Source organism: Meles meles, chromosome 1 (genome assembly GCF_922984935.1).
Source record: "Meles meles chromosome 1, mMelMel3.1 paternal haplotype, whole genome shotgun sequence".
Classification (NCBI taxonomy): domain Eukaryota; kingdom Metazoa; phylum Chordata; class Mammalia; order Carnivora; family Mustelidae; genus Meles; species Meles meles.
Genome location: NC_060066.1, coordinates 321,829 through 341,280, shown reverse-complemented (window position 1 = coordinate 341,280; position 19,452 = coordinate 321,829). Strand labels below are relative to the sequence as shown.

Below are 19,452 nucleotides of genomic sequence, written 5' to 3'. Positions count from 1 at the left end.
TGTGTATGTCTGGGTCTCCTTCTGGCCTCCGTCCTGTCCCGTGGAGCTCCTGTCTACCTTCAGCCAACGCTCACTCTCCTGCTACTGCAGCTTTCTGACAAGCCTGAGGTAGAGTAGGGCCAGTCCGCAACTTCGCTCTTCCTGTTCAAGCGCTATTTTGTCTATTCTAGATCCTCCGCATCTTCTACGGATTTTAGAATCAGCCTCATTAATTTCTAAATTAAAAAAACCTATTAAGCATTCCATCTACACATCAGTTTGGAAGGAAGTAAGAGCTTAACACTAGGGGCGCCTGGGTGGTTCAGTGGGTTAAAGCCTCTGCCTTCGGCTCAGGTCATGATCTTGGGGTCCTGGGATCGAGCCCCGCATCGCATCGGGCTCTCTCCTTGCAAGGGAGCCTGCTTCCTCCTCTCTGTCTCTGCCTGCCTCTCTGACTACATGTGATCTCTGTCAAATAAATAAATAAAATCTTAAAAAAAAAAAAGAGCTTAACACTAATGAGTCTTCTGATTCATGAACATGGTATTTCTCTCCATTAACTTAGGCCTTCCTGACTTTCAGTAATGTTTGGGAGTTTTTAGTATAGAAGTCTTAGACATCTTTTGTCTGATTTATCTCTATGTATCACATTTTTAAATGCTACTTCAGGTTTTTTAACGATTTTATTTCGAAGTAATCTTACACTGAACGTGGGGCTCGAACCCACAAGCGCGATGCCAGAGGCTCATGCTTCACTGTCCAGCATTTTTAGATTTTCCATTTGTGTGCGGCTATTACCTGGAAACGCGCTGAGCTTTTCTGTACTGGTCTTGCGTCCTGCAAATTTGCTCAGCTCACACGGTATTTTTACGCATCTCACAGAAAACCGTGTTGTCTGTGAATAAAGACAATCGCACACTTCCTTTTCCAGTCTGGATGCCCTTTATTTCTCCTCTGTGACTCTGCCCTGGCTGGCCCTCCAGCATGACTCTGAGTCAGTGCAGTGCGGCTGGAGGGCCTTGCCTTGTTCTTGAACTTGGGCGAAACAAACTAGCGAAACTTTCCCCATTACATAAGAGGTTGGCTAGAGGTGTTCTTCGTTTTAATTGTGGTAGAATAAAAACATAAAGATATAGCCATTTACCCATTTTTCAGCGCACAACTCAGTGGCATCCAGTACATTCACAACGTCATTCAGCCTCCACCACATTTATTTCCAAACTTGGTACATCACCACAAACAGAACCCTGTCCCCACCAAACCAAAGCTCCTCATTCCCCCTCCTCCAGCTCCTGGTAACCTCTAATCTACCTTCTGTCTCTATGAATTTCCTTATTTTAGATATTTCATATATGTTGTACAGTATCTGTCCTTTTGTATCTGGTTTCTTTAACTTACAGTAACTTTCCAACGTTCTCCCACGTTATAACATGTATCAGAACTTTACTCCTCTTATGGCTGCAAAACCTCCCCCTGCACGGACAGACCACATTTCGCTTATTCAGGTATCTGCTGGACGACTGGGCAGGGGTGTGCAAGTATCTGTCGGAGGGGTCGCCTTCCATTCTTTTGGGGACTGTAGGGTTTTAAAAATATATATCTGCCTTTTGACAGGGTGAAGAGGTTCCCTTCTGTTCCTAGTTTGTTTAGAATTTTTATCAGGCATAGAAATGTTGGATTTTTGCCAAATGCTTTTTCTATGCTTACTGGAATGATCACATGGTCTTTCCCTTTTACTCTGCTGCTACAGCAAATTACAGTGATTGATTTTTTAATGTTAAACCAACCTTCCCTTCTTCAAATAAACTTCACTTATTCAAAATACATTATCTTTTTAATAGATTGTTGGACTCAATTTGCTAAAATACTGTTAAAAATTTCTGCTCTCTCAGGGCGCCTGGGTGGCTCAGTGGGTTAAGCCTCTGCCTTTGGCTTGGGTCATGATCCCAGGGTCCTGGGATTGAGCCCCACATCAGGCTCTCTGCTCTGCAGGGAGCCTGCTTCCTCCTCTCTCTCTCTCTGCCTCTCTGCCTCCTTGTGATCTGTCAAATAAATAAATAAAAATCTTAAAAAAAAAATTTCTGCTCTACGTTCAGGAGGGATATTGTCTGCACTTCTTTTTTTGTAATGTCCTTTTATAACTTTGATACGGATGAATGGGGAGGTATTCCTTCTACTTCAATTTTCTCAGTGAGTTTGTAAAGAATGGCCAAACAATGGACTGTCTGGTAAAATTTACCAGCGAAGCCATATGGGCCTTTACTTTTCTTTGCGGGAAGGTTTTAAGTTCAATTCAATTCCGTTAATAATTATACGTTTTTTTGGTTGTCGATTTCTTACTGGGTCATCTTCGGTAGTTGGCGTCCTTCAAGGAATCTATTTTCCTCTAAACTGTTCAATTTACGGGCATCAAGTTGTTCATCTGATCACCCTTTGACATGCTGAGTCTGTCGTGATGTCATTTCTCCTTCTTGACACTGGTAATTTATGTTCTTTGTCCTCATCAGTCTGGCTAGAGATTTATCGATTTTATCAATCTTCTCAAAGAATTAGCTTTTTGTTTCATTGATTCTCTGCAGTATTTCTGTTTTCACTTTCACTGATTTCTACTCTGATGTTTAGTATTTTCTTTCTTCTGCTTGGTTTTAGTAGAAGTTATTTTTTGAGTTTCTTAGAATAGACACTGAGGCCACTGATTTGAGATCTTATTTTAGAATATAGATATTAAGATACTATGACTCTCTAAGACCTGCTGTGACTGCATCCCACAATTAATACATTTTGTCTTCACTCTCTGTCTGTTCAAAATACTTCCTAATTTCCCTGTAGGTCCCCTTGCCAACAGGTTCTTATTTGACCCATGGGCCATGGAGACTAAAGAGCGTCTCCAGGTATGTGGGGATTTTCCAGATATCTTAGTGTTACTGATTATCAATTTAATTCTGTTGTGACTAGAAAACACACTTTCTATGATTTATCTTCTTTAGCATTTACTGAGACTTGTTTTACTGCCTATCTTGACAATGTGGCTGGGATCTGAGTCCAAATGCTCTGGGTCCGGAATCCATGCCCTTACCTACTCTATGGTACTGCTTTGTTTCTTAAGCAAGACTCAACGAGTCCTTCTGTTTTCAGCTTCAGATCACGCACTTCCCAAACCACTGCTGGAGGAAGCGGGCTCCACCCACGACGAAGCTACCGGCTTCCGCGGCTCAGCTTTGCCACTGTGCCTGGGATCCACCTTTCTTGGTCTGCCCAGCCACTCATTCATGCACTTTTCTGCTTCCAGAACACAGTGTTCGTGCTCTTTGTCCTTGCGGGCGTTCTTATTTTTATTGTGGTAAAATAAACACAAGATAAAATTTACCGCTATGACCATTTACCCTTGCAGAGTGCAATGGCGTTAAGTGTGATCACTGTGGTGTGACTCTCAGCACCCTCCATCTCCAGAACTTCTCATCAGGCCAAGTGCAAACACCTGTCCCTCCCCTCGCCCCTGGCACCCTTCTTTCTGCGTCCACGAACATGGATATCCGAGGGCCTCTTAGGAGTGGACTCATACAGCACTTTTTCTGAACCGGCTCATTTCACTGACCATAGCGTCCTCCGGTTTCATCCACGCTGTACATGTGTCCGAGTTCCCTGCATTTTTTTAGGTTGAACAATACTGCCTTGTAGGGATGGCGCACATTCCATTTATCTCTCATCTACTGATGACCACTTGAGCCACGTCCCCCCCGGCTGTTGTGAATCTGAGTGTACAAATATCTATCTGCTCAAGTCTCTGCTTTCAATTTTTTTCGGTAAATACACAGAAGGGGAGCTGACGGACCCTACGGTGATTCTGTGTTTCATTTCTGAGGAGCTGCCAAACTGTTTTCCACAGCGGCTGCAGCACGGTACACTCCCTTGTCGCTGTTTTCCCTGTCTTCTTTAAAAAATTCCTTCCCTGTTCATGTAGCAGGACTTCAGGGTAGAGTCCGAGTAAATGTATGTGTTCCACCTGACACCTTTCCGTGGAAACCCTGACTCTTACTGAACACGGGGACGCTGAAGGACCCTTCTTAGGGTCTGTGCCCTTCCACAGTGCTGCTGCGTGGGGCACACGGTCTGCGAGGTCTGCTGACAGCCTGCAAAGGAAGCCCTAAGGACACAAGTTGGGAAAGGACCCCGCTGGCAGCTGGTACAAAGGTGTGGCCACGTATGAGGCAAGGCTGAGCCAGGGGTCCACAGACATGGGACCTGGGGATCGCTACATTGGCACCTTGGTCCCTTGCAATGGTGACCACACACACAGTAGGTATCACACGTGTGATGGCAGAAAAAATCAAAGATCTCTGAGGCCCAGGTGGGCAGCACCACTAGGGATCTGGGCTCAGCTCTGTCCTTGCCCGTGAGCCTGAGATGGGCTGTGGTTTTCCTTTCTCCAAGAACAGGCTCATCCTTGTGGGCCAGCGGGTGGTGCCTTCCTGACCGCCAGCCAGAGTGCCTGTTCCTGACGTGCCAGTGGGAGTGAGCACAAGGCCTCCCCTCTGGCTCAGCACCGAGCAGGGTCTACAGCACATGCCTACCCAGCGAAGGTCCTGGGGCTGGTTTCTGGCGGTGAAATCCGATCCCACAGCCTAGAAGCAGGCCCTGTCGGCGGGACCACACAGACCCACTCTCCCTCTGCAGGCCGAGAATGTGGGGCGCTGAGGCCTCCCTTGGGTGGGCAGATGCTCAAAGACACAGAGGTCCAGGATGACCACCAACTCCCTCAACTCCCTCGCATACTCCAGCCCCATCCCCCTGGTACAGACACTAGGATCAAGGCCCACAAACCTCTGTGCCAGGAGGAGTGTCCTGCCGGGCCCAGCACGGGGCCTGGAGCTCTAGCCCCCCACAGGAGCCCCCGCTGGCTGGCAGGAATGGCACCAGGAGCCTCCGTCCACTCGCTCTTCACTCGCCTTTTTACAGACCAAGTGCTCCCTGGGGCCCCGAAGGCCGTGTGCTGAGCAGTGGACACACACTTTAAGGCCTCTGAGGAAGACTGACATGAACCATGAAGCAAACAGGGGCCCACCCCCTCCTGGGAAGGCCCGAGAGACTGAGGCCGACGAGGCAGACCTAGGCGGCCCATCGGGCTACGTGTCCGGCATGTCGGGAGACACTACCTGGGGACGCCCACCGGCTGTGCTCAGTGACCCCACTTCACACACCACATGCCTCCGTTAAGGGCGTCTGGGTGGCTCAACTGGTTAAGCATCCAACTCTTGGTTTCAGCTCAGGTCATGATCTCATGGGTTGTCAGAGTGAGTCCCACGTCGGGCTCTGCGCAGGGGGAGTCGCTGGAGGATTCCGGCCCTCTGCCCCTCCCCTACCTGGGCACTTTCTCTCAAAATAAGTAAATCTTAAAAAGCAACCAACCACCCCCAAAACCACATGCCTCAGTGAAACTCTCCTGGCTTCTAAGATCTGTGGCCGACTGGCTGATGCGCTGGACAGTGCCTGTGCTTGCCCTGCCTTCTGAGGACCTGCCACTGCCTGGACCGCCACAGCCCCCATCACCGTGTGCACCCACTCAGGCCCAACAGCCCTGGGCCGGGGCAAGGCCCTGGCTGGATCGAGGTAGACAGGCACTCCCATAGAGGAGCCCAGAAAGTGCGTGAGTGTGTGCGTCCGGACACCGGCTCCATGGCCGCGCCTTGGAGACGCCGTGGCTACCCGGGTGGCGGACGGCCTGTTGCAGATGTAGCTGTTGCCCAAGGCCCCGTCCCCACGCTCCCTCTAGTGGCACAGGACTGGTGTCAGCTGCGCAGCCGCTGTCTGGTTAGCAGGGCCGTGGCCCTGAGTCCTCCCTGGAGCAGCCAAGTATGGGACAAGACCAACCTAATGCATGGCTTTCAGGAACCCTTGGCAGAATCTGGCCCCATACTTAGCCCCCGGGCAGCCATTGGCAGGGGGCTACTCGTGCTGGGCCAGCCTCTGACTTCTTGGGGTGGCTCAGGGCCAGGTCAGCTTGCAGTGCCCCCACGGCCCACTGCTCTAGCCAGAGCTGGTGCTGGGCTATGCACACCTGGCCCCCCAGGCTCCTCCCTGCTCTCAGGAACCCTGCTCCAGGCTCCCCAGCCTCCTCCCCACCACAGCAGATGGCCAGAGCCCGACCGGGGGGGACCACCTCACCAGACCACAGCACAGCTGAAACCAAACACAGTGAATACACGAGACCCTCATCAGGCAGAGGACCAGGTGCGGAGGAGTCAGCAGAGAGCGGGCCAGCTGGCGGAGACACGGAAGCCGGTCCTCATCCGGCCCGCTCCTCTGACCTGTTGGCCTGTGGCCGGGGACCCTATTCCAGGATGGCCTGTCGTCCTCCTCAGGGCCTCAGTGGCAGGGAAGGGCTCCCCGAGGACCCCACGTCCCTGCGGACACTTAGGGCCTGGCCCTTGGAGGACCCGTGTGTCTGCCTAGAGGTGCTGTGCCACATACCGTGGCCTGCGCAGACCAGGACGCCCTTCCCGGAGCGGCAGCGGAGGCCAGGGCGCCGGGAATCTCGCGCGCTGGGCCTTACCTTTGGTGTCATTGACGGGGTCCATGTGCCGGTAGATGTAGCCCTCCAGGTAAGAGTGGAACTTGGGTGTGGGCGGGAAGAAGGCCAAGCAGATGGCCATGAGCTCCCAGCCACGGGCCAGGCTCTCGAGGCGGAAGTTCTCCGTGGTCTGCCGGCACAGCTGGATGTACAGCTCGTCCCGCAGGCCCTGCACGCTCCAACCCTTGGTGGCTATCTCCAGGGCCACGTGCAGTGGGTCGGCCTTGGCGCGCCGGTCACCCATGTACATCTGGATCAGCTTGAAGATCTCACAGGCCTCCTTCTTCACGTGGCGGTCGCTGGTCACAATCATGGGCTTCTTGATGGACTCACTGCTCCAGGCCAGCATGTTGGCGATGGACACCTTCCGCCGGAAGAGGCCCTGGGTGTGCGTGTTGAAGTGCTTGGAGGCCCAGTTCTCGATGTCGGTCTCGGAGGATGGCTTGCGCAGCGTGAAGGTGGGGAACACGCAGCTGGCACTGGGCAAGACGCTGCGGGCCTGCCGGCTGCTCTCGAACTGGGCACAGGAGCCGAGATCCTCGGACTGGGAAGGACAGAGGGGCCATGAGGGGCTGTGGGCTCCACCTGACCCTGCAAAGAGAGAGGTGGGGCCTCCCCGGCCAGCCGGGAGGCTGCTGGAGGAGGTCTGGGCCTCATCTGGTTCTACCCACCTCATAAACACGTGCTAGATGCTCTCACGAGGCCGGGCAGGGAACCCGCAGAGGCCCGTCTACCACCCCTTACCCAGAGGGATAAAGGAGACCCCCTCCTTGTCCCTGCGACGGACAGCTGGTCGGGGGGGGAGGGTGTCCAGGGCAGGTCTGGGGCGGGGGGGGGAAGAAGCCACCTGTGTGCTTCGCTGGTTTCCTGGGCTGACCAGTCCCAGGTGGGAAGAGGCTAGGGACTGCGGCCCTCTCCATGCAGGGTGCCAGGACCCCACGCGTGGCGGAAGGGCACTGCCTCCTGAGAGCCTTGTCCTGCTGTCTGGCTTCTGCTAGTTCTCTGAGCTCTGAGGCTGAGAAACACATGAAGAGAGCAGCCCCGCCAAGATGTGAAAAACCCAAGATGCACGGTTCCCCGGAGAAACACAGGTCGCACCGGGTCTGCTGCAGCGCCTGCCTGCCCCGCCACCCCCTCACCCCCCGACAGAGATCCCCACCTCGGGCTGTGGGCAGAGTGAGGCTGGGCACTGGCAAGGTGGCTCAGCTGCTTCCTACAAGGCTGGGAAGGGAAGGTCTGTCCCAAGCCTCTTCCCTGCTTCCCTAATGGGCTCAGCACAACCATACGACACGCCACTGGGGTACCAAGGCATCTTTTCTTGGCTTGGCCAGAAACGCCGCTCTGAGCTCTCCAGCCTGGAGGGGCACTAAGGCAGTCCTGCCCAGGGACACTGGCCTCCCAAGATCACCGGGACCTCAGGTAGGTCTTCCCTGGTGGGGATGGGAGCCCAACACCAGGAGGCCCTCTGGCCACTGCCAGCTCTTGGCAGATACCAGGGCAGACCGTCAGGGCTTCATGCAGCAGACTGGTATGAAAGGTCAGGGGTCAGGAGGTAAGAACTAGGACACTGTCCCAGACAAAGTTCTGGGACATCAAGCTCCAGCCCATGAGCTAGACGGAAGCTGTACCTGGGTTCACAGAGCCCGACTGATGCCCGTGCCTGGCGCTGAGCAGAGGGGACAAGCCAGGCCAGGCTTCGGCTTTGGCCCCAGCTGCAGCATGAGGTCCTGGCCCCGGGACCAGGTGTCTGGTCTTCCCTCCTCACTGCAGAAGAGCAGCACCGAACCTCTGCCTGCAGAGCCCTCCCCTGACAGCCCACTCACAGCGGGGAACGGAGACTCAGGGGCTCAGGGGCTGGGCGGCTGCACCACTGCTTCCCTTGACCTCCCTGCACCCACAGCCTGGATGGAGTCAGGGCACGGCCTCTGCCCCCCAGGTGACCAACCACCACTGGCCAGGCCTTCCCAGGAGCTGAGTGCCGCACCATGCCTTGGGACCACTGCCTGCCTCCCACCGCCCCACCCCCCGGCCAGGGACCCTGGCAGCACCCCCCTACCTGTGAGGGGTGAAGGTAGGGCTCTGGCGAGGCCAGGTTGGTCTGCACGGAGACGCTTTTCTCGAGCAGGATCTGGGGGAAAGCCAGCCTCTCCAAGGCGCCCCTCTGCCAGTGCTTGCCATCCTGCTGGGCCAGCGCCTCGTCCTCACTGAAGGCTCGCACCACGGGCCCCGGCATGGGCAGGGGCACGGCGCCGTCGCTCTCGTAGCCTGAGCCGTCCTGCTGGGAGTCCCAGCTGCCCCGCTGCTTCATGTGGAAGTGGGCCTGCTGCGCCTCCCAGGCCAGCCGCGCCTGCGCCAGGAAAGGCTCGGCCTCACCCATCTTGCCCTCTGCACGCTTCACAGGGGCCAGGCTGGGCCCGCACAGAGGCCGCTCCTCGGCCAGGGGCTGCTCCCCGAGGAGGTCGCGGTCCCCGGGGCCTTCCGTGGACGAGGTGCTGGGGGCGTGGCACAGAGAAGGGTTCCTGCTCTTCCTCTTGCGTGTGCCCGGGGAGTAGCTGGTTGAAGACATGGTGTCCTGCTGGCTGGACCAGGACATAGTGTCATCCTGGGCCTGGGGCACCTGCACGGGTGGCTGGGTGTGCCGCGGCTCGGGCCCCTCCATGCTGCTGTAGTCCCCGGAGGAGACCCCCAGGCGCTGGTCCCGCAGCAGGCAGGGGCTGGGCTGCAGGGGGAGCGAGCCTCCGCCAGGACCGGGAGCATACTTGTGCCTCGGGCCCGCGCGCAGCTTGGGGCTGGAGCCTGCCTGCTCCACGTACACCAGCTGCCGCACGTACTCCTTGCCCGCAGGGCTGTACTCCAGGCTCAGGAAGCGGTCCGGGCACCTCTGCCTGGTCAGCACCAGCTGCTGGGAGGGCGAGGAGGAGCCCTGCTTGGGCGACTGGGGGAAGGGGGCTGGCTTGCGGCCGGGAGACCGCTGCGGGGAGCCGGCCTGGTAGCCCCCCCCAGCCTCGTACTGGACGTCCATGGGGGGCTCGTCGTAGATGGGGGCCTGGTACTCCACGGGGGGCTCCTCATAGAGCGGGGGCTCATAGGCGTAGCGGGGGGAGGAGGGCTGGGAGTCACTGGTGGTTTTGCGTGGCTGGGCCAGCAGTGGGGAGCAAGTCCCAAGCTCAGCCCGCTTCAGGAAGGGCGATGGCCGCCGTTCAGGAAAGAAGACGGGGCCGTCAGAGTCCGGGGCGAACGTCTGTAGGCTGGGCGAGTGTTGCCCACCTGAGGGTCTGCGGGAGCGGCTGCCGGCGTGGCTGTCTGGGGCATAGCCATTGCCCTGGGAGGAGAGGAAGCTGGGCTCCCGGTCCGCGACTTTGATGAGCATGCGCTCCCTGCTGCCCGAGTTCCAGCGAAGTGAGGAGGTCCTGGCGGGGGGGGGGGGGGGGGGGAACAGGCACAGGTTACCTGGGGGGGGGACAGGCACAGGTCACCTGGGGGGGCTCTGGGCGGGGACAGGCACAGGTCACCTGGGGGGGATCTGGGCGGGGACAGGCACAGGTCACCTGGGGGGGCTCTGGGCGGGGACAGGCACAGGTTCCTTGTTGGGGAGAGGTGAGTATGGCTCAGCTTGCAGCCTGAACCCACTGGCCTGGGCGTCACATGTGACTCAGGTCAGGGCCCAAGAGGCCTGGTCATTTCTCAGTGTTCTCCTCAATTCCCAAATGGGGGCCGTAGGGTTCAGGGGCCTGATACTTGCCGGGGGGCTCCCTGTAAAGGGCCTGTCCACCCTTCATTGCTCAGGCCCTGAGCCCTGGGCAGTGCAGCCTAGCGCAGCAGCCTTCCTTTCCTCACGCAGCCCCACCCCGAGGCCCGGCATGACACTCCCTGCACGGGTGTGTGCGCACACACGTCTCTGCGTGTGCATGCGTGTGGGGGTATGTTCTGGTCACACCCCGTCACCAGGCACAGAACTATTTCTACAGCAGCCAGGGACGGCCCTGCCAGAGGCCTCCCTAACCCTGGCTCTGACATGCTTACTTCTCTGTAGGCCTCACTCCTCAGTCCAACACCTGCCTGTGCCCCTACCAGGCGGTGGGCTGCCTCTTGCCCCTCAGCATCTCAGGTCCTGTTTTTCAACCAGAGGGTCCTGTGTGCTCCAAAAAGGCAGTCTCCCCTCCTATGACTCTGCTCTCACACATACACACAACACTTAGCCCTGGGCAAAGATGGAAAAACAGCTTTTAGAGCAAAATTGAGGGGAAGGTACAGTGATTTCCCGTGCAGCCTCCCCGGCTGCCGCCGTCCCCGCCAGAGCAGTGCGGAGCCACCGCCGATGAGCCACGCGGGCTCGTCCTGCTCTCCCGCCAGCCGGAGTGGCCGTCCCCGCTGCCCCGCGCCCTCGCCAGCATCTGGTGTCGTGGCTGCTCCGGATTTCGGCCCTTCCAGCAGGTGTGTTGTGGGATCTCGCTTCCCCGATGCATCTCCCTGACGACGTGACGTGGAGCATCTTTTCTTTGCTCGTTCGCCATCTGTACGTCTTCGCTGGCGCGTCGGTGAGCTCTCCGGCCCGCTTCCCAACGGTACCGCTCGTCTCCTCTTCTTTGTATATTTTAGGTAACAGTCCTTTATCACGTGTAGCTTTGCAAACACTGTCCCAGGCTGTGCCTTGTCTCATTCTCTTGCCACTGTCGTGAAGAGCAGAGATTTTCATTTTCAGGAAGTTGAGCTGATGAGCTATTTTGCTCGCGGATGGTGCCTTTGCTGCTGTATCTGAAAATGATCGCCACGCCTGAGGTCGCCTAGGTTTTCTCCTATGTCATCTCCTAGGAGTAAGTTTTGTGTGTGATCCACTTTGAGCTTATTTTTGTGAAAGGTGCCAAATCTGTGTCTACATTCATTTCTTACATGCAGACGCTAAGCTGATCCAGCAGGTTCATTGAAAAGACTATCCTTACTCCACTGACTGCCCCTGCCCTCATCAAAATCAGCGACTCTGCTGTCCGGATCTATTCCCCAGCTCTCTACTTCGTCCCACCGAATTCTTTCTCGGCTCCTTGCCAACACCACATTGTCTTCATTATGGTAGCTTTGTAGTAAGTCTTTTTTTTTTTTAAGATTTTATTTGTCAGCGAGAGAGCGAGCACCAGCAGGAGGGGCAGAGGGAGAAGTAGGCTCTCCTCTGAGCAGGGAGCCTGATGTGAGATTCGATCTCAGGACCCCAGGATCGTGACCTGAGCCAAAGGCAGTTGCTTGATTGACTGAGCCCCCGGGCGCCCCACGGTGAGCTGTAAAACCGAGCAGTACTCATCCTCCAGCTTTGTGCCCTTGAATACTGTGTTGGGTGTTGGGTTGGGTGTTCTGGATCTCTTGCCTTTCCATATAAATTTTAGACTGAGTTTGTTGCTGCCCCTAGAATAACTTGCTGGGACTTTGACTGAGGTTGCACTGAGTCTATGGCGTATGCTGGGAAGAACTAACACTTTGACCACATTGAATCTTCCTGTCCACGAATCTGGGACATCTCTCTGTTTATTCAGTTCTTGGCTATCTTTCCTTAGAGTTTAGCAGTTTTCGTCATATAGATTCTGTACACATTTTGTTCGATTTATACCTATGGATTTCACTTTAGGGGGTGCCAATGTAAATGGTATTAATTTCAAATTCCACTTGTTCATTGCTAGTATATAGGAAAGCAACTGACCTTTTAAACTTACCTTTTATCCTGAAAACTTGCCATAACCACTTATCAGTTCTAGGTGGTGGTTGTTGTTGGTTTCTGATCAGTTCTTTAGGAATTTCTACATAGATAATTTTAGATTGAAATTCTGATGAAAAACTGTAGAAATCACTTGAGGCTCTGGATGTATTTTTGCTTCTGACAGGCAGCTGGACAAAGGGCAGATAATCCAAACCCCATGTGGGACTGTGCTCACTGGAAATCAGGGTTGGGTCTGAGGGCTGGTCTACTTATGGCTCATCCTACTCCTGGGTATAGCCTTTCAGGAGCCCAAGTGGAAACCTGGAAGGTTAACTAGGGCTCTTTCCGTGGCCCCTGAGCTCTGATGGTTGGAGCCAATGGAACCACCCAGGGCCAGTTTGGCTTCTCAGCCTCTAGCTGTGCTGAGGGACAGGCAGTATCGTGTGTGTGCTGAGTAGCACTGACCTCTCCTCAGCCCTCAAGTCTTCACTCCTTAGTAGATCTCTGATGACTTGAGGACAATTTTGTCTATTTTATTCTCCGTGTGCAGGATGGTCTCAGGTAACTCAATGCCGTGGTGACTGCAAAAGTGGAAATCCCAAGTGTTTTGAGAAACCAGTTGTATGGTTTGCCACCTCTGGTCCTGTCTGCTACTCCTGGGCCTTTCTGGAAAAGGTCATGACTTCCAGTGACTGGGGCTGGGAGAGGCAGGCCTTGGAGAACACGGGCCAGTGACGTGAGACTGGGTTGAGGGCACGATGGCCCACGCCAGCTGCGAGGCAGCCCACACCCCAACACGCCAGTTGCCTGGCCCACTCCGCAGAGCCGGGATCCGACCGTACCAGTTGACAGAGATGCCCAGCAGCTCAGTCTCACTGTCCTGAGGCCAAGTCCGAGTGGCAGGACTCGGGACCAGGCTGCCATTCTTGGGGACTCTGCTCCTGGCTGCTGGAGGCAGAGGGAAGGGTGCTGCTTCATGTGTCAGGGCCCAGCAGACCCTGAGGACCGGCTTGGGAATCCAGAGATCTGGGACTGGACTCAGCCTGCCAGTCCCTGGCTGTGGGGCTTGGGAAAAATCACTTGCCATCTCTGACTCAGAGTCCTCATTTATTCTCAGGAGAGTTAAGTCACAGAATGTGCATATGATGAAGGCCTTAGCTCAGTGCCGACACACAGGAAACACGCAGCGTGAAGCATTCTTTCCGCGCTCTCTTCCACCGCTCAGCAGACAGTGACCCAGCCCTGGTGCCGGGGCCCTTGTGGGGCTGTGAGGTAAAGAACGATCCTTGCCTGCTGAACAGTGCTGAGGGCTGCGGCCCAAGGAGGCACCCCGTGGCCTGTCAGTTGTGGGCCATCAAAATGGTGCTGCAGGACGAGGAGGTAGGAGAGTGTCAAGAGCACACCAGAGGCTGCTCAGATGACGCACCTGTTTCAGGACCTAAGAGCAGTTCCCTCTAGTCAGGGCAGGAATGGGAGAGTCTGAGGCAGGGGGAAGGCAGACCCATGGCCTTGGCCTCCACCATGCAAACCGCGCCCCTGGGCCGAGGGTGAGGCCTAGCACCCCGCACTGCAGCAGGCATGTGCGCCCTACGAAAGCCACGCCAGGCCCAAGGCCCATGCAGGAACCTCTGGGTCATGGACTCCAAGTCACACTTGGGAAAACAGGCCCAGAGAAGGCCCTTGGTCGCGGAGAGGAGGAGCCCAGCAGCCAAGAGGGGCCACGCCTGCCAGGCTTCACCAGGCTTCACTGCACCGGCCGCTGTGGCTCTCGTCCTCAGGCCAGGCCTTTCCACAGCCCCATACTCTATGCTCCCACCTGACCCCATGGCTCTGCTCTTCTTCTGGAAGCCCTCTTCGAAGCCCTCCATCCAGTTTCCAGGCCCTGCTGCCTGCCTCTTGTGCATCCCCCCACCTCTGACCACTGGGTGGCCACATGGCCCAGCAGCCTGTGGCCACCCTTTCTACCCAGTCCGACCTCCCTGGCCTGCCCTCAGACCCGTGTCCTTATGGCTCCCCAAACGCAGGAAGCCTGTCCTCACCCATGCCTTAACCCCACATCAACTCTACTAGGTAGAAGTGCCCAGTCAGAGAGTCACACCGTCTGTACATAAAATGAGACGACTGCTTGGTCTGGTTTTCAGTGACTCTTTCACTGAAAGACCACGAGAGAAGGACGAGAACGTCCATGCACCAGAAATGCTGGAGAGACCCAAGCAGGGCAGAGGCGGGTGTGGAAAGGGCAGAAGCAGGGACAGAGGGCTCCATTCAGCTCAGACTACTTCTCCATGGCCTCTCCTCAAAAGGAGAACGGAGAGCACCTCACACGACCACAGCCTGGGGAATGGAGGCCGTGTATGGGGACGCCAGACCCCTGTAACAGAACCTTGCTCCTGCGGACAAAAAACTACATCTGAAGTTCTGTTTGGAAAACCACCTGAACTATGCAGCCCTCCGACTGCCCCATAACGCTTCAGGCCTGCCAAGCCACGGTGCCTGGAGTGGACGGGCTGTCTGCCAGGCACCCCATCATTGCCCTTGCCCTGTTCAGGGAGCTGACCAGCATGTGGCCTTAGGCGGGTAGCACAAGCCTCCCCCGCTCCCCGTCCCCCTTGCAGACCCTGCTCACAGTGCGGGAGGGAGGGCGAGTCTCTTCCCTAGTCCGTGCAGACACTCTACCTTCCCGTTCTTCCCACTCGGCCTGGTTAAGTACCTTTGTTCCTAAAACTGCAATGTTCCGTTTTCATATCCAGCTCAGGAGCCCCCAGGACGGCAGAGCCGGGGCTCTAAGAAGCCACCAAAGACCAGGTAGGCATGTGCTCCCTGAAGGGTGTGGGGGACTTGAGAGGCAGCCCACCAGAGCACTGCTCAATCCACAGGAAACAGGAAGTCTGAGGGCCTGCCCTGACCTAACTTCATGGCAGCAGGTGCACCAAAGGCCCACCTGGTCAGCCCTCTGCATCCTGCTTTACCGAGGACACAGAAGCACAGGGGGCTACAAAACCCACCCACCGGCACACACCCACACTTCTGGCCCCCGGTAGGCTCAGATCCCATTCCATAGCAAGAAACCCGCCAGCTCTCCCAAGATCAATGTTTCAACTGTCTGAGCGAACCCCCAAAGGCCTCTCAGGTCTTCAGATTCTTCCCCAACACTGGTATCACTCTTGCTGGTCCGTGTTGAGGGCACCTAGGCAACCGGGAGGCACAGCACCCCGCCTGGACCTACGGGCTGGCTGAGGATGCCCCCAGTCTGACAGAGGGTCGTGTCTGGAATCCTGCAAGGCCAAGCCAGGACCAAGAGAAACCAACGTCCACTTCCCTCCTTATGATGAACACCAACCTTCCCAACTTCACCCAGGAAGCACTCTGCTCACGGTCTGGAGCTCCAGGGACTCGGCCCTGTTAGGAGCAATGGCTCCATGGCTCCCCCAGTTGGGTGGTGACAAGCTTCTTCCACATTCCTGAGAGCTGCCATATGAACCGGGGCCGCTCCAAAAGGCTCTGCCCAGGTGCCGGCAGCCCATAGCCTCCCCTCATGTCCCTCTGGCCAGTACGGGACCTCACATGCTTCTTGTCCAGCATCCCCAGAGTTGCCAGGAAAACCACCCTCCGGTCAGCAGACAGGACCAAGTGTGAGCCACTGGGTTCTACCTGTAGTGAAGAAGCTGGCCATCCACGTTATAATCCCGGTAAATCTCGTAGTCCTTCTCGAGGAATACTCCTGGTGGGGAAGAGCTGGAACACAGGAAAACGAAAAGAGGACAAGAGCATAAGAGAAATAATTAAAAAAAACATGGCACATTCAAAACACGCAGCCTTTCACTTTTAAGTATATAATGTCATTCTTTTAGTTTTTCAGGGAAAATGCCCCAGTGCCCAGCCCACAAAGCTACCCCCTTCATCAGGTCAAAGGGGCACTTCCTCTGCCCTAAGCCTGCCTCACTGCACATGGCCTGGACAAAACAGACTGGAGACCCACCTGCCCTCCTGCAGGGACAGCACCACTGCAGCCCTGTCCACAGGCTGGGGGACAGGCAAAGACACTGACTGCCCCATCCTGATTTTTAGGAGCTCACATGACTTGGAACTGGGGCTTCTACTCTAAGGCCATACTGGTGGGTTAGTAAGAACCATGACTTTAGGGGCAGTTGGGTAGTTTAGTCATTAAGCATCTGCCTTCAGCTCAGGTCATGATCCCAGGGTCCTGGGATCGAGCCCTGCATTGGGCTCCCTGCTTCTCCCTCTCCCACTCCTTCTGCTTATGTTCCCTCTCTCGCTGTCTCTCTCTGCCAAATAAATAAAAGCTTTAAACAATAACAAAAAAAGAACCATGACTTTGATCAGATGACCTGAGCAGGAAGCAGTGTTAGAAATACTCTCACAGGGGCGCCTGGGTGGCTCAGGGGGTTAAAGCCTCTGCCTTCCGCTCAGGTCATGATCTCAGGGTCCTGGGATTGAGCCCCGCATTGGGCTCTCTGCTCAGTGAGGAGCCTGCTTCCCTTCCTCTCTCTCTCTCTGCCTGCCTCTCTGCCTCCTTGTGATCTCTGTCAAATAAATAAATAAAATCTTAAAAAAAAAAAAAAAAGAAAGAAATATTCTCACAGTGAGGGCAGGAAGGGATGTGCCTGGGTGGCTCAGTCAGTTGAACATCCAGCTCTTGATTTCGGCTCAGGTCATGATCTCAGGGTCACAGGATCAAGCCCCACATCAGGCTCCACACTCAATGGGGAGTCTCCTTGAGACTCTCCCTCTCCCTATGCCTATCCTGCTGCTCTTTCTCTCAAATAAATAAGTCTAAAAAAAAAAAAAAAAAAGAAACACTCTCATGGGGATGATAAACTTCTTAAGAGTGGGGGTGTGGAGCATAACAGGCACTCACTATCTGGGAAACACATTAGTGGGTGATTATCTTGGTAGATGTTGAAAGACGTGATCAAATTAATGTCTATGATTTTAAATAAAACTCTCAGTAATGGGGCACCTGGGTGGCTCAGTGGGTTAGAGCCTCTGCCTTTGGCTTGGGTCATGATCCCAGGGTCCTGGGATCGAGCCCCGCATTGGGATCTCTGCTCAGCAGGGAGCCTGCTTCCTCCTCTCTCTGCCTGCCTCTCTGACTACTTGTGATCTCTCTCTGTCAAATAAATAAATAAATAAATAAATAAATAAATAAAGAATATTCATATTAAACTCAAGGCCTTCATAATTATAGTAGTAAAAGGCTGAAAGCATATTCATAAAGTCAGAATGAGAACACCTACTCTCATCACCAGTATGTCATAGTTTTGGAAATGCTAGTCAATGCAATAAGACAAGAAAAAAAAGGGATGAGATTTAAATATTTGAAAGAGATAAAATTGTCATTAATTGTGAACCTAGAGAAAGTAAAGGAATCAACGGAACAACTACTAAAGGTATTAGGGAGACTTGTAATGTATCACTTGTGTGATAGAGGAAACCAACAGCTCTTCCGTGTATTAGCAGAAACTTCTAGAACAAAGTGCACCTTCATCACAGCAATAATGACAGAAATATCATAAAATCCCAGGCCCAAATTAAAAAGGAGTATGTTAGAGGCACCTGGGTGGCTCGGTCATTAAGTGTCTGCCTTAGGCTCAGGTCATGATCCTGGGGTCCTAGGATGGAGCCCTGCCTGGGGCTCCCTGCTAAGCAGGGAGCCTGCTTCTCCCTCTGCCAGCTCTGCCTGTTCTGCCTGCTGCTGCTCTCTCTAACAAATAAATAAATAATCCTAAAAAAAAATCTTAAAATAACTAAATAAAAAGGAGTACGTTAGTAAATTTTTGGGCCCCTGGGTGGCTCAGTGGGTTGAGCCTCTGCCTTTGGCTCAGATCATGATCTCAGGGTCCTGGGATCGAGTCCCACATCGGGCTCTCTGCTTGGCAGGGAGCCTGCTTCCCCCCTCCTTCTCTGCCTGCTTCTCTGGCTGCTTGTGATCTCTACCTGTCAAATAAAAAAATAAAATCTTAAAAAACAAACAAAAAACTATAAATTTTCTATTAAGGTACATAGAGGAATCCGAATACATACAAGGTTCCTTGGACAGGAAAACACAATAATTATGAAGATATAACTTCAAAATTTGTTAATACACTTAATGTAATTTTAATAACATTTCCAATAGGAAGGAATGTTTTTAGAACTCATGGTGTTTGGAAAGTTAACCCCAAAAAATAAACAAGTAAGAATAACTCAGAACAAGTTCAGAAATTATAACAGGAGAGATAATTTTTACCATTAGATACATCACATGTACCCAGGAAACAAATGTGTCCAGCAACGGGAGCTCGTATTCTCAGTATTGTTCATACGGAGAAATAGAATGTTTGTGGAAATACTCTCATAGTCTTTAACTTTCTTTTTTTTAAAAAAAGATTTTACTTATTTATTTGAAAGAGAGAGAGGGAGGGGAGAGCGCAAGCAGGCAGAGTAGGCAGAGGGAGAAGCAGGCTCCCCCTGAGCAAGGAGTCTGACACTGGGCTTAATCCCAGGACCCTGGGAGCATGACCTGAGCTGAAGGCGGATGCTTAACTACTGAGCCACCCAGGTGCCCCTGCTGTAGTATTCTCAGAACTACAAAGGTAAGTGCCAGAGAACTGAGAGATAGCATTCAGTGGGCTTTAAAATTTTTCTTCTGTGTGACTGTATGTACTAGAAAGTACAACTAATGTGCATTGCTTCGCTAATACAGAAGTTATTTTCAAAGCTGAATAAATGAATGGCTAATGTTAACAGTGGCTGGTGGTGTTTTTGTAACACATAATCATGCTACAGAACCAACAGCTAGAAACATGAAAAATGATGTATTACGCAGCTGTATGACACCTGCATGTACATTGCCATCAGCTGGTGCATCCTTCCTCCTCCTGGTGGGACGCCAACAGCCGACAGGGGTCCTGCAGATCCGGGCGCACCTGACTGTTGGCCAGAGCTGCAGCCACAACCCTGCCCCTTCCCTGCTCACGGTGGCTTTGTCACATTGCCCAGGCCAGGCTGGTACACAGTTCTTTCTTCACAGCTAAAGCCAACAGTTTTCCCACCACCAGACAGCCACCTTCGCTGCCTGGAGATACTCCTTTTGAATTTTGTGCTGTCACAGATCCTTGGGCTCAGACACTTCCCTCTCTATTTCCAATTCCAGCCACTAGTGCGTCGGGCTGTCACCTCTCCTCCAGACTGCTGCTAACCCAGGGAAGCACCCGCTCCA

The 19,452-nt window shown here is 54.1% G+C and overlaps 1 protein-coding gene across 8 annotated transcripts in view; it reads right to left on the bottom strand.

Annotated features, from left to right (window-relative positions):
* The window catches only part of ARHGAP39 (Rho GTPase activating protein 39), a 96,889-nt gene that overhangs the window by 8,806 nt on the left and 68,631 nt on the right, over nt 1-19,452 (bottom strand). For all 8 annotated transcript variants that reach the window (XM_046023797.1, XM_046023791.1, XM_046023807.1 and 5 more), the window contains 3 exons: nt 15,882-15,965; nt 8,604-9,957; nt 6,530-7,091 (listed from right to left, as the gene is read on the bottom strand). In XM_046023797.1, the coding sequence (XP_045879753.1) occupies nt 6,530-7,091; nt 8,604-9,957; nt 15,882-15,965 (2,000 nt within the window). The remainder of the gene's footprint in view (nt 1-6,529; nt 7,092-8,603; nt 9,958-15,881; nt 15,966-19,452) is intronic.